We start from the raw sequence: 12899 nt of genomic DNA on the forward strand, positions 1-12899 counted from the left end.
CCAATAATAAGTCACACTCATATATAAATGTGTTTGCCAACGATCACTTCAAATATTGAAACATAAAGAAACTTTATTATTTAATTTATTAAATTCATCAATTAAATTTTTTTTCCTTCTTTTACTAATTTTTTAATTACATGAGTAAATGTAGTCGGACATGTTTAGCACATGAATTAAAAGATTCTTTACAAAAATCTTTAAATGTACATTTAGATCCAAAATTAAAAGAAAAAATATTCTATGAAAACAAATTTAGCTAATAATTCTCTTAACTTTTATTAGAATATAAAAATAAATCAGAATCAGTACTACCACTAGTTGAAGAAAATCTTGATAATTGTATTTGAGAATGATTGAATCCATATTCTGTTGAGTACTTCATTTCTACGTATTATTTCAATGATCCATAGTCATCATTAGCTTGGAATTTGTAGGAAGTATTGTAGTGTTTACATTTTGCAAGCAATTCTGTTGATGGAAGAGTAACTTTCTCAAAATATTTAGTAAAAATAGAAGATTTTATAGAAGAAATTTCCTGAACCTTATAAGTAATTACATCAATACTTCCTTATATGTCTCGGGTGTCAGAAGGTACTCGGTCGTATCATCGATTTATTAAATGATGGGGTCCTTGTGTGAATTCACTATTTCATTTTCCCTCCGAGATTGAGAAAATGAACATCCTCGACCTCCTTCTATTGTAGTTGAGAGTTGGAAATGAAAGTGTGTAAAAATGAAGACTTGGAATCGAAAACGTGTAGAGAATATATGTGTGGAAATGATAAATGAACTCTCTATTTATAAAATTTGAATAATAATAGACAATAAATCATAATCATTGATAAAAAAAAAATGATAAAATGATCTTAAATGTTGAAAAAAAATACCTTAAAATATCATCCTCAACCTCTCCTCCCAATGGCTAGAAACCGCCGATTACAACGAATACATATAAAAAAAATCTTGAAACCAACGAGGGTTGAATCGGCAGTTCGATTTTTGGGGGCTTGGAACTGTAACTACCGGGTAGGTTATGGTTTGACTCGTTAACTCGATTACGAGCTCGGATCGGGTCCGGGCCAGGTCCGACCCGAACCCGACTTGGGGTTAAGTCTAATCTCATCTTTACTGACTCATGCGGGAAGAAGTAAAAGGACATGAAACATTCGACGAGATGCTTTTTTGACAATTATATAAACACTAGAAGAGGTGAACCACATATAAGTTGATTTTCTTATTCCTATCTAGGCAATTCTTCTCCATTAAACTCTCTTCTTATTCTTTTCTTCTTTCCTATTGGTGACTGAGTTAAACATCGAAAGAGCAGTGCTGACAAGTCAGCCCAAGCTCTAGCTTATGTTATCTCTCAAAGTGTTAGAGCTTGTGAGTTGAGAAATCAATCCAATTTTATGGAGAGGAGTCCAAGTTCAATGGAAAAATAGACTATAATAATAATAATAATATATCTATTTTAATAAAATTTTAAAAGAGATCTTTTTTAATTTTTTTATAAAATTCATCCATGTCTTCAACCATCCCGCTAAAATAGAATATTTTGAATATTTTATAGATATAAATTACTTTTAGGAGGATGAAAAGTTTGAAATGTGTCTGAAATACTCAGAACAATAATAAGATAATTAGAATTTGAATATTCAATATGTATAAATTAATTGTGCTTTATATTTATTGATGAAATAGAAAATAAATCATCCTTTTTTAAGATTAATAGGAGGAAAAAGCCATGGACTACAGTGCTAAAGAGTATGGTTCACGCAATTGAAAAATGGAAATGTTGAATTCCTTCTAAATATTTTGTATTGATTATAGAATAAATTATTAATTATCAATTATGTTATTGGAGGTAGGTTTATATGTAATACTAGTTACATATGAAAAGGGGAGATCCACCTTTCTCTAGTGACTTTTTAGTGGTGTTCATCCTAGTAATCAGTCATAATATTTTAAGCTATTCTATATAATTTGAAAAATCTAAACTTACTGCTCTACTGCTTAATTATCATCTCGTCATCTTGGAAAACTCTCAGCTCATAGTTTAACAGATTGCAGACACAAACCTGTCTCATGAAACATTAACCTCCTTCCTTCAGGATCTGCAAAATCCAACTAGCAGTAATCCATCTCCTTCCAGGCGACAATCACCATCCTGCTGCAAGTTCACGTCCTCGGTCTCACAAGCGCATGCAATCAAGAGCCAGCAAAGCACGTGAGACGTGTCCGACTGTCTGCTGCGATAACGAGTGATCCATGATTGACACTGAAAGAAAGAAGATGTGAAGATCGAGGTGTCGAATCTTTTGGTTATCGCTCTCGCTCTTCAATGTTTTTCTGCCGGAGAGGATGGCTTTAGGGAGCTGTGGGGAACACTGCGTTTAAACTGGTCCCGTTCGTGGCGAGCAGTACCGAAAGCAAACCATCGCACAAAGATCGGCGAACACAAATCCTATTCTGTCAGATCTGTCAGCATGAACAAGCTCATTCTCAAAGATCGAGAGTAGAAATCTTATGAGGAAGAAGATGGAAGCGATCGATTATAGACGACTAAACAGTGGCCTTAGTAATTAGTTCTTCTGTTCATCGCCAGCAGTTTACTGATGATCTTCTTAGGATTCTTAGGGAGCGAGCACAGGGCTCTGAACCGCGAGGAAACGCTCCTCAGGAGGAGCGCTTCGCGCGGAATCAGATCGTAGTCGATCTCGTCGTCGTGCTCTTGCGCGAGCTTCATTTTGAGAGTTTCGAGCTTCTCCGCGGTCGGACATTTCGACTTGGAGATGCTCCGACCTCGGTCTTCTTCGTCTTCAACCGCGGTCTTAGCCAGCAGCGTCTTGAGGTTGCCGGGCAGCTCGGTGACTTGGCAGCCTGACAAGGCGGCGGCCCGCGATTGCTCGGAGAACAAGACCTGCACCACCACCCGCAGGGGAAGAAGCTCGTTCTGTGCTGCTTTCATGCAGGCCTCGACCGAGAGCTTCTTGCAGTCCAGCATTCTGCACAGTTGCTTCCTCGCGTTCTTGTCGAGCTCCGGGTGTGACTAAACCAGGCAAACAAGATCAAACCAGTTTTGAATCAAACATGTAAAGATTGAAGATAAGATCTGAGAATTACCCTGAGGTAGATGTCGATGACTCTGTAGAGATCGTCATGGTCAACCCTGGCGAAATCTGGAACAGCTTGAGCGACAGCAATTAGCTTCTCCACGGATAAGTTGTTGTCTCTGGCGATTTCTTGGAGGTAGCCATCGATGAGCTTGGCTACTCGCAGTTTAGAGCTGTGAGAGGAGGATAGCCGACCTTCCAACTCCACCTTCCTCTCGCTCGCAGGGCTCTGCACCTGCAGCAAGAATTCGTCTAGCATGGTCATCACTATGTCCACATCGTATAGTGTGTCGCTGGAGTTGGATGGGATCAAGAGATCGCCGGCGGTTGCTTCTTCCAGTTGTGATCCGACTCTTCTGGCCAGTTCCAGTTGCAATGAAGTCGAAGCTTGGAGAAAGTTTGCCGCTTTGAGAAGATTCAGCAGGAAATTGCAGGAAACAGAGCCTTTTTCCTGCGGCAGCAAGCTCAGTATCTTTTCCATCACCAGCCTCTGCTTCGCAGTGAGCTCTCCGCCGTCGTCGTCATGGATCGGCAGCCACCTGAGGGCGTAGGCCCTCAGCGCCTCGCCGACGAGCTTGGCCGGGACGATCCCGGCGGATTTGACGGCGACCATGACGCGCCAGTAGTGATCGACGCAAAGTTCGGTGAGGTCGTCGTCCCACCAGCTTCCGGACGCGCCCGGGAGCAGGGGATTGGCGACGACGGCGGTGGCGACGGCGTCGACGCAACGGCCGGTGATGCCGAGCTCCTCACAGAGAGGAGGGGCGTGCTGCCGCGTGCTCTGCAGCGCGACCAGCGTGTCCTTCCACCGGCGGAGGATGCAGGAGCGGAAGAAGACGTCGAGCTTGCCGAGGAGGTTGCCGCGGTCGGCGTCGTCGCTCATCCGCAGGTAGTGGGCGGCGCACCAGACGGGGACGATGTTGAGCGCGCTGAGCGTGATGGCAATGCCGTAGCAAAACTTGGCGCAGAGCTCAAAAGCGTCGGCGTCACAGGGGAACTCCGGCAGGTGAACGACGGCGATCTCACCGGCATCCTGGATCTCAGAGCAAAGCTTCTGGAGGCGGAGGCATTTCGACAAAAGAGGAAACTGCAAAACCAATCAAGAAGCCCATTTTCATCAACAAAACAACAAATTCCAACAGCTTCCGACTTCGATCACACTGTAATTCACCTTGTGCAGGCGGTACAAGCTTCCATGAACATGGATTTCGAGGTCAGTGGACACCTCCGACGAGACAGACCTGAAATCAAGAATCACACTATCAGAAAAACAAAAAGCATCAAAAACAAAAGCATCACGCACGCACCTGATTGCTTCAGCGGCGAAGAAGAAGGAATCAGGTCTGTATCCAAGCTTCATAAACTTCATCTTCGCCAACTGACTTCTAGTTCATCACACTGTCGCAGAAAATTTAAGAGGAGGAGCTCACTAAACACGAAACACAAAACACAGATCAATTCGTCATTATCATCTTTCGCTCTCGATCCATTGTTGTACCTTATCCTTAAAAAAACAAAGCATAGTCATAAAGGAGGGGAACAAGCTGTGCCTATTTTTCAACTTTTCTTATTACCAGTCGCTCTGTGCTTTGACTTTTGAAGGCATGCAATTAAAGAGGCGACTGCGTTGGCTGTGCGGTGAAGGGAATGATGATTAAGTTAAGTGGTCCTGTGCCTTTTTGATTTCTTGGCTCCTTTGCCATCTCCTCCTGTTGGTCAACTCAATTAAGCTCTCTCTTGAGCTTTCATGGATTTTGACAGACTCATACAAATGTCACGATAGGGTTTAGGTGACCTAATCGACCTAAACAACACTGTGAGATGCTGAAAGCTGAAGACATTTCTGAGAAGACTAAACAAGTCGGGTGAGACCTACTTGATAGATTAGGAGAATATATTGGAGCATAATGTCGGCCCTCTGAAACGGCCTCCTACTTGTTAGAAGGAGATAAATCATGAAAAATATTTATGTTAATATAATGATATTTTGTATAGAGAAGATAAGTATCTAATAAGATATTTTATATTTATTGAAAATTAATATTCTTTCGGGATGGATTAATGGCTAGTATATGAGATTTTGTCATAATGAGACCTTGGGGTTAAATCCTAGCTAGTAGCCAGGTTCCTACCCCTCCCCTATGTAATCATATTATAATATATCAATTGGAATAGTTTGCAGAGATTAGTTGTAGTTGCTACAACGTGTTGAGGATGAATTCAGGATTTAAGATTTAGGACTTGTACCATATAAAAGCTACCAAGTAAATATTATAATATATAGAAGTTATTTAGTAACGGCTACACTATGTAAAAGTTACTAAGTAATTGTTACAATATATTCCGTGTAAGTTTAGAGTTTATGATTAGGATTTAAGATTTAAGATAAATATTAGAGGTGAGCAATCGGTTAATTTGATATTAAATTTGTATAAATTCTTTTTATTGTTATTTTAAACAAATTTAGTTAATTCGGTGTTAACTGAAATAACTAATTCGGTTAATTCAGTTTTAGTAAAATTTTGATTTGATTCAGTTAGCCAACACTAAATTGATTTTCGGTTAATTCGATTAATTTATGAACCGAATTAATCGAATACTCATCTCTCCTGAAGATTATTATATCAAAATATTATTTTCTTCAAAAAAAAAAAAAATTTAAAATTTATCAAAATAATTTTAAAATAGTTATAGAAGGACTGCTATAATCCTAAACTTTAAATTTACTCTAAATACAAGTTATTGGGGGTAAACTTTAAATCTTAAATCCATTTTAAATATATGATATCCATTATTGGATATCTTCCACAATAATATCTAATCTAGGGGTATTTTTGACATAAAATCCATTTGTTTTTTTTTTTGGAAAGGGGCAACCTAAATGATGTTTCTCCTCATTTGGGAGGTTTTTGATTTTATTTTTTAACTACTTTATTGCGTAATAATATAAAAAAGGAAGGAAAAATGTAATTTCTAGAATTCTAATGGGCAAAATAAATAAGTTAGTCAAAGTCAAAAATTTCTCGTATTATTTCGAGAACCTCCCCCGCTTCCCGTTTCAGTCGGCGTCTTTCCTTTTTCCTCTTCTGCTCGTAGCCTTTGGGTCGAACGCTTCTGCTAGAACCCTAATTCTAACGATTCATCGTCGTGCGATCTCTACTCCGACGTCTTCCATCATCTCCGCTTCTCAGATCTCTCCCTTTCCTGATCGGATCGTCTTTGCTCGACTCGATTCTTTCCGAGAGGTGCGTATGTGTGTTTTCCTTTCGTTTGGATTTGATTTTGAGGCTTTCGTCTATGGTTGATGAAATTTATAATTGACGTGTTGGGTGGTTCCATCTTGTGGATGTTAGATCGGAGACAACAAATGCCAGAAGAAGATCTGGTCGAGCTCAAGTTTCGGTTGTATGATGGATCAGACATCGGTCCTATCCGCTATTCTTCTTCTTCCACCGTCGCCATGCTCAAAGAAAGGATAATATCTGAGTGGCCTCGAGGTAGGAGTCTCCCTTTTCTTTCGACTTCATTCGAAAATCTGATTGATATTATTGTTTTTTATTTTTCTGATTTCAGATGGAAAAAAATAACGTTTTCCGTCTGTGTTTTTGGTTCTCAGATCTTTCTTTTTCTTTTTAAATCCCATGTTTGTGTTTTTTTATGCTTCTTTGTCATAATCCATAAATTCGCTTTGACATTTTTTGTTTACTGTTTTGGATTGTTGTACTTTGTGTAACGTGGTTATCACACTGGTTCACATTATCTGGTGAAATGTAGTCATACTAATGCCATCTGTTATTATTAAGTCTGATTCTTTGGAAATTACTGAGCATTTCAAAATTTGTGAACCACGAAACGTCAGTGCGTTGCCACTGGACCGGATGAGATTGCCCATGTTGTAGCCTTGTAAGCAATCGTATTGAAGATTTTTTCTAAAATCTCAAGTAGAATAGATAAGAGTTGTTCCCAGATTATTATTATTTTTCTCTGTTTACCTAGTTTATAATTTTTCTAGTTATCCTCTGTACGAAGTGATGTAATCTAGTTTGATGTATTTCTTTAGCAATCCAACTTGAAGCTTTGCCCTTACTATGTCTATCAATATATTCTGGTCCCTCTACTATGTATATTTTTCTGATTCCTTTTAGAAGTTTCTCATACATATTTGATGTAATATTTTAATATATGCCTGGTCATGTGTTGCCTGCTTTTGTTAGTGTATTGACATTTTTTTATGAAATAAACGTTCCAAATTTTTTCCAGGGACATAGAGTTGCCAAATTATTCCTATGTTTTTTGGAAAATAGGATTACAGTGGATATTCTTGATAGACCTTGCTCTTCGTGATACTAGTTACTTTAACTTGCAGTAGTTAGCTGTGATGCTGAATCGCTCACAATGGAACCTTGGTTATTGTATTGTGTTCATGATGAACTCACCATCAAAGACAAATTTTGCTGATTGCAAAGACCTTTCCATTGTCCACCTTCAGCTTTCCGTTGTTGGGATGAGTTAGTAATCTACCCAATCAGCTTAATCAATGTGTTGCTTGCTTTTACAAGGGTTCTGCTGGAGTTCCATTGAGGTGCATGGAGAGGAATGCCATTGGTGCCATTTTTCAGAAAAGGTGTCTTTCTGCCTGACTTGGGCGGGACCAAGATGAGAGAAATAAGTTCTGAGTTTCTTCTCCCTTAACATCTTTCCTTTGAAAATTTGTTTTTGTTCTTCCACTTTTCCATACCTCTTTTTTTCCTCTCTCTCTCTCTGTGATATTTTTCTCATAGGAAACAGCCTTAATCTAGTAGCAGGAGCCAGAAGGCATGAGCTACTGCTTATTTTACTTTCTTATCAACTTCAGTCATCTTATTTGAGATCATTCAACATCTAGTATCAAGGAAGTATGCAGATCATGTAAGATGTTTAAACTCTTGTAGTATACCGACGATCAAAGTCGTACTGACTGCGTTCTTTATGAACTGTTTAAATATTTATGGTAAGCAATTCATTTTTGTGTGTCTTTATTTATGAATTTTTATCTTAGATTTCAAATTACACCATTACTGTTTTTTATATGCCTATTATGTTATTATAATTTTACACCTACAAGAATCTTGGTGATTTTGATGTTTTTACTTACTAGCCATTGATTGTATCAAACTTGTTGTTTAACATACTGTTGGATTTTTTGTCCGTAGATAAGAAGATTGTACCAAAAGTGTCTAATGATGTCAAACTTATCAATGCTGGCAAAATATTGGAGAACAGCTCAACAATTGCCCAATGCAAATCACCTTTTGGTGAGCTCCCTGCAGGCGTTATCACCATGCATGTTGTTGTTCAACCTACATTGACTAAAACCAAAACAGGTAAGTTGAAATTGTTTCTTAGGCTTACTTTTGTTGCAAACTTCAGATAGTATAATGTTTTTTTTTTTAACATCTACTTGGTCTCGTTGAGGATAAATTAGATTTAGTTGTCAATAAGAATTCCATCTCTTATTGTATTAAGTAGCTTTCAATTAGGTGACAGCAAGTTTTTCTATTTCTAAGAATAACTTGGATTAATCTTATTTGGAGAGTTCCAATCCAGTGTACACAAAGGAACAGTTTTTAAGATTTACTTGTTCTTAGAAAAGCTTAAACCTCCACCTTTATTGATTTGTCACTGAAGTTACTTCTCTATAGATTCACAACTGTAGGTTTGCCATTGTGATCTTGCACTCTTGGAACACTTGTATTAGTTGATAGCCAGTATGTACCTTGTATGTATGACTTCAAATGATGAACAATACTATGTGGATGATTGCCATGCGTAGAATTCAATACACGGACCATATTGGTGAAAAAGTTACAACAGTGATGAAGCTCCACTTTTAGTAGTAGGAACTTGCAATGTTTTTTGAATGTAGGTAAGATTGTATGAAGATGCTTCTTCGTAAACTCAAATCCATTTAACTTTGTCATTCATTCGGATTGCCTAGATAATTGTTTGAATGCAAATGAACTGAATACATTGTTTTTCAAAAAGTCCTCTTGGTCAAAGGGCTGACCTCTGATAATTTCTCTCAACAATCGGTTGATAGATACCATCAAAATCAACTGCTGATCATTACAGCAATTTCCTGCATAGAGCCCACCAAACCTTTTGATATAAACCAATAGGTGTTCTACCTCTTTATGACGTTTAGTCTCTCCTGCAAACAAATTTATTACCTTTTTATTATGATCTAGAATATTAGAATCATTTCTTTTGTTCATGTTGCTAGAATTTCTTTGTTCGGTAAAATCTCTTTAGTTGATGAACCATAACCATTTCTAAATTTGGTTTTGTCACTTAACTAACCCTGATTATTTGTGTCTGCTTATTTCTCTAGCGATCCTTTTGTTATTTTCATATCCTATTTTTTTTATTTATTTATTTTTCGTATTTGAGTTGGTTCCTAATCATTTCATATAATAACCCCAGAAAAGAAGGTTGATGAGTTGCCAAAGAAGACAACCTGCTCCTGCTCTATAATGTAGAGCAAGGAGCTAGTTCATGTTTCTCTCCAACGGTAATATCATGATCTGCTATGCAGTTTACTGGATGAAAACAAAAGACACAATATCTTGTTTCGTTAGAGGAAGTTCATGTTTCGTGTTTTTTTTCTATCTCGTTGCCCAAATTTTAATTGTTGCACGCCTGTGTTGTTAGTCTTGACCCAGGTAGGTAATGGCATGGGAAAGCAGTGCCTTGTAACATAGTCTTGTATACTCGCAGGCTGTTTTTGTGGATTTCATTTACGAACTACAGTTATTCTTAAACATGTTATATATGTTTTGATCGCATTAGCTGCAAATTAATTTGATAACACCGATGCTATCTCAGCATATTCATATGCGCTTGGTCTCTGGTGAAAAGAAGGAACTTTTTGAAACACTGAAGCTTCATATTTTGCTCGTGTCGATAATCATTTCAGTTTTGATTTTGGTGTGCTCCACAGAATGACGAATAAGAATGAGAATGAATGCAACGGCAAGTGAAATGGATGGCTCCATTCTTTCTCCTTGTGTTGGGAGGAATTCTTGATTGCAAATAAGGTTCTGTGTTGTTTAGTAAGTATTGATGATGTTCTACATACATCAGTTTTGATTCACTAATTATAGCTAACTTAACTAAAGTTACCTTATTACAGTTTTAAACATGATTCAAATGAGTTGACACAAGTTGATTTATTTGCTAAGAAACTTTAGATAATTCATGGTTCAAAATTTTAATAATTTTGGACAAAAGTTAGAACGGTAATTTTTCAAAGCACACACTTAGATTTATGAATTGATCAAAAGGTATATTATATTTTGATATTTATCAAATAGCGTACTTAATTTTTTATTTTTCTCGTTCTATCTCTCAATCATTTGTCAATTTCTTTCCTCTTTTTTATGCATGTAATTTCTTTTTTCTTCCCTCTTTGCAATGCATGCATCCTCTCTTCTCTTTCCTCTCATCTTCTCTTTTCTTACTTTTTAGAAAATATGCATGTATGCAAAATATAATATGGGTCTGATATGATTTCATATTAGGCCCACGGGATTAGAGTTTAATGTGTTTTTTATAACATTTTAATATTTTTGGAGAAGTCAAAATATGTGATGGACGACATCGATGGATTCCTTGCAGTTTCAGACATTTACAAGATCTGAAATGAGTCCAATCTGAGATTTCTAAGTCTATCAATGAGTTTTGGTCATATTTCAACTTCTCTTAAGGTGTTAAAATATGATCGAAAAAATCAACTAAAACAATTTAATGTGGGCTGGTTCATATCAAGTCCGACGTGAACCTAATATTAACCATATCAGGCCCATATTGCCTGAGGATGCGTGCTTCTGGATTCCAACTACTTCTAAAATGTTATTAAGATACAAATATTCATGGCAAATAAATACATTGCCTGAGGAACGCCAAAGGCTCAACAAGAGTAGTTGGGAGTAAATCCAGGGTCCCGAGTCAAAAAAACGTTAAGAGTTGAAGGTTGATGAATGGGCTAAAAGATCTAAGGGTACCCTATGGAGTCCAACTGTTGCATATTTAGGGAGAAATTTTAAATTATGTACTTAAATAAGATATAAACATGTGGCAAGACATGTTTATAAACATGCATTTAGGCAAGATGAACATACACCTCAAGATGGAGAATTTGGACTCTTTTGGATTTTGTATTGCTGTTATAACTTAAAGGCTTGGTAGCTACCAACCTGATTTCTTGGAGCTAAAGATGAAACTTGTGTCGGAGCTCTTGCATGTGAATTTTCATAACTTGGATGTTGTGTTGGATCCTGGTATTTGGCTACCGCTCAAAGCTTTTTATCACATTCCGTCGCCACATTGTCGTTTCTGGATCGAATTTAAGTTCCCAAGTTGGCCGGTAGTGAAGGTCCTGCTTCAATGCCAGCACATGAGGCTTCCCATTCAAATGGACTGTCCTCACTCTCACAAATTCTCCGTGCTCCAGTCCCTGTGTTTTTTGAAAGAAAAACAATCTTGTGCATCTTAAATTCACAAAAGAAAAAGGCAAAGATTGGCAGCGCAAGATGTACCTTTACTACTAGAAAAGCCTCTAGGTCCGGAGTTGGTTTCCCATTTATCTCAACTATCCATTGTAGTGTGTAAAGACCAAATCTATGTACTGGACTTCCATGGCACCATCTGAGACCAGAAAAAAAAAACGCATTCATTTATCCAACAGCAATAAAACAAGAGTTTTATGCCAGTTCAGAACCACAGGAACTTTGTGAAAAATCGGCTAAAATAATTCAACATGGCCTGATATGATTAATATTAGGCTCATGTTGGGTCTGATATGGAATCATATCAGACTCATGTTAGACCTAATATGGAATCATATCAGGCCCACATTGGATTGTTTTAGCTAATTCTTTCGACCATATTTTAACACCTTTGGAGAAGTCGAAGTATGCGATGGACAACACCGTTGGACTCCTTGCACCCTCAGAAATCTACAGGACCTGAAATGAGTCCAATCCGAGATTTCTACGTCTATCAGTGGGTTTTGGTCAAAATCTCATTAATGGACCTAGAGACCTCATATTAGACTCATTTCAGGTCCTGTAGATTTCTGAGGTTGTAAGGAATCCAACGGTGTTGTCCATCGCATATTTCGACTTCTCCGAAGGTGTTAAAATATTATAAAAAAGATATATTAAACTCTAATCTCATAGACATGATATGAAATCATAGTAGACTCAGATTATGCTTTGCATGCATGAAGAGTACTAAGGAAAGAGAAAAGAGGATGCGTGCATTAAAGAGAGGGAAAAAAAAAAAGAAATTACATGCATAAAAAAGAGAAAAGAGATTGACAAATAATTAAGGGGTAGAACGAGAAAAATAGAAAATTAAGTACGCTATTTAGTAAATATCAAAGTATAGTATGTCTTTTTGTCAATTCATAAATCTAAGTGCGCTTTTTGATAAATTGTCAAAGTTAGAATGACGCTCTTTCTGTTTTTTTTTAAATCATAAAAGGAGCGTTTTGATTTTTTATTAAAAAGGTTCATCCTATCGTTCAGTCATACATAAGCACTCAACTGCCCTCTAGTATTGTTTCATTATTATCTCATACTTAAATTTTGAGTCGATCAGATACGTTGTAGTAGCTATAATTTTATAACTATAACACATGTATCAACTATGATTTCTGCTGTTACAATGTATATTTCATTTCTTTAAAAATATTCATGTTATAGAAATTATAATTATGTAACTGTTACAATATTGATTTAA

The 12899-nt window shown here is 37.1% G+C and overlaps 2 protein-coding genes and 1 long non-coding RNA gene across 3 annotated transcripts; 1 reads left to right on the plus strand and 2 right to left on the minus strand.

The window, feature by feature from the left end:
* Window positions 1–1950: 1950 nt before the first annotated feature.
* On the minus strand, window positions 1951–4588 carry LOC122025770 (BTB/POZ domain-containing protein At1g67900-like). The gene is made up of 4 exons (XM_042584644.1): window positions 4424–4588; window positions 4288–4357; window positions 3127–4203; window positions 1951–3052 (listed from the first exon to the last, which is right to left on the minus strand). The coding sequence occupies exons 1-4, from the start codon at window positions 4483–4485 to the stop codon at window positions 2579–2581; spliced, it is 1683 nt and encodes a 560-aa protein (XP_042440578.1). The 5' UTR covers window positions 4486–4588; the 3' UTR covers window positions 1951–2578.
* A 1572-nt stretch (window positions 4589–6160) lies between these two features.
* LOC122024914 (membrane-anchored ubiquitin-fold protein 4-like) lies at window positions 6161–9965 on the plus strand. The gene is made up of 4 exons (XM_042583650.1): window positions 6161–6361; window positions 6470–6613; window positions 8309–8479; window positions 9579–9965. Exons 2-4 carry the CDS (start codon window positions 6484–6486, stop codon window positions 9632–9634), a joined length of 357 nt encoding a protein of 118 aa, XP_042439584.1. The 5' UTR covers window positions 6161–6361; window positions 6470–6483; the 3' UTR covers window positions 9635–9965.
* A 1131-nt stretch (window positions 9966–11096) lies between these two features.
* Window positions 11097–11828, minus strand: LOC122025351. Its single transcript, XR_006123675.1, has 3 exons — window positions 11693–11828; window positions 11351–11610; window positions 11097–11172 (listed from the first exon to the last, which is right to left on the minus strand). It is a non-coding gene; the product is annotated as an uncharacterized LOC122025351 (long non-coding RNA).
* Between the last annotated feature and the right edge of the window lie 1071 nt (window positions 11829–12899).

The sequence above is a fragment of the Zingiber officinale genome, chromosome 9B (genome assembly GCF_018446385.1).
Source record: "Zingiber officinale cultivar Zhangliang chromosome 9B, Zo_v1.1, whole genome shotgun sequence".
Taxonomy (NCBI): Eukaryota; Viridiplantae; Streptophyta; class Magnoliopsida; order Zingiberales; family Zingiberaceae; genus Zingiber; species Zingiber officinale.

What these genes read in the sequence shown, in the direction of transcription:
- LOC122025770 (XM_042584644.1), bottom strand. Translation starts at nt 4,485, where the DNA reads ATGAAGTTTATGAAGCTTGGATACAGACCTGATTCCTTCTTCTTCGCC. An exon ending in TTCGCCGCTGAAGCAATCAG is followed by an intron (nt 4,358 to 4,423) that starts GTGCGTGCGTGA and finishes TCTTGATTTCAG; the next exon opens with GTCTGTCTCGTCGGAGGTGT. An exon ending in GCTTGTACCGCCTGCACAAG is followed by an intron (nt 4,204 to 4,287) that starts GTGAATTACAGT and finishes TTGGTTTTGCAG; the next exon opens with TTTCCTCTTTTGTCGAAATG.
- LOC122024914 (XM_042583650.1), top strand. Translation starts at nt 6,484, where the DNA reads ATGCCAGAAGAAGATCTGGTCGAGCTCAAGTTTCGGTTGTATGATGGA. An exon ending in AATATCTGAGTGGCCTCGAG is followed by an intron (nt 6,614 to 8,308) that starts GTAGGAGTCTCC and finishes TTTTGTCCGTAG; the next exon opens with ATAAGAAGATTGTACCAAAA. An exon ending in ATTGACTAAAACCAAAACAG is followed by an intron (nt 8,480 to 9,578) that starts GTAAGTTGAAAT and finishes TAATAACCCCAG; the next exon opens with AAAAGAAGGTTGATGAGTTG.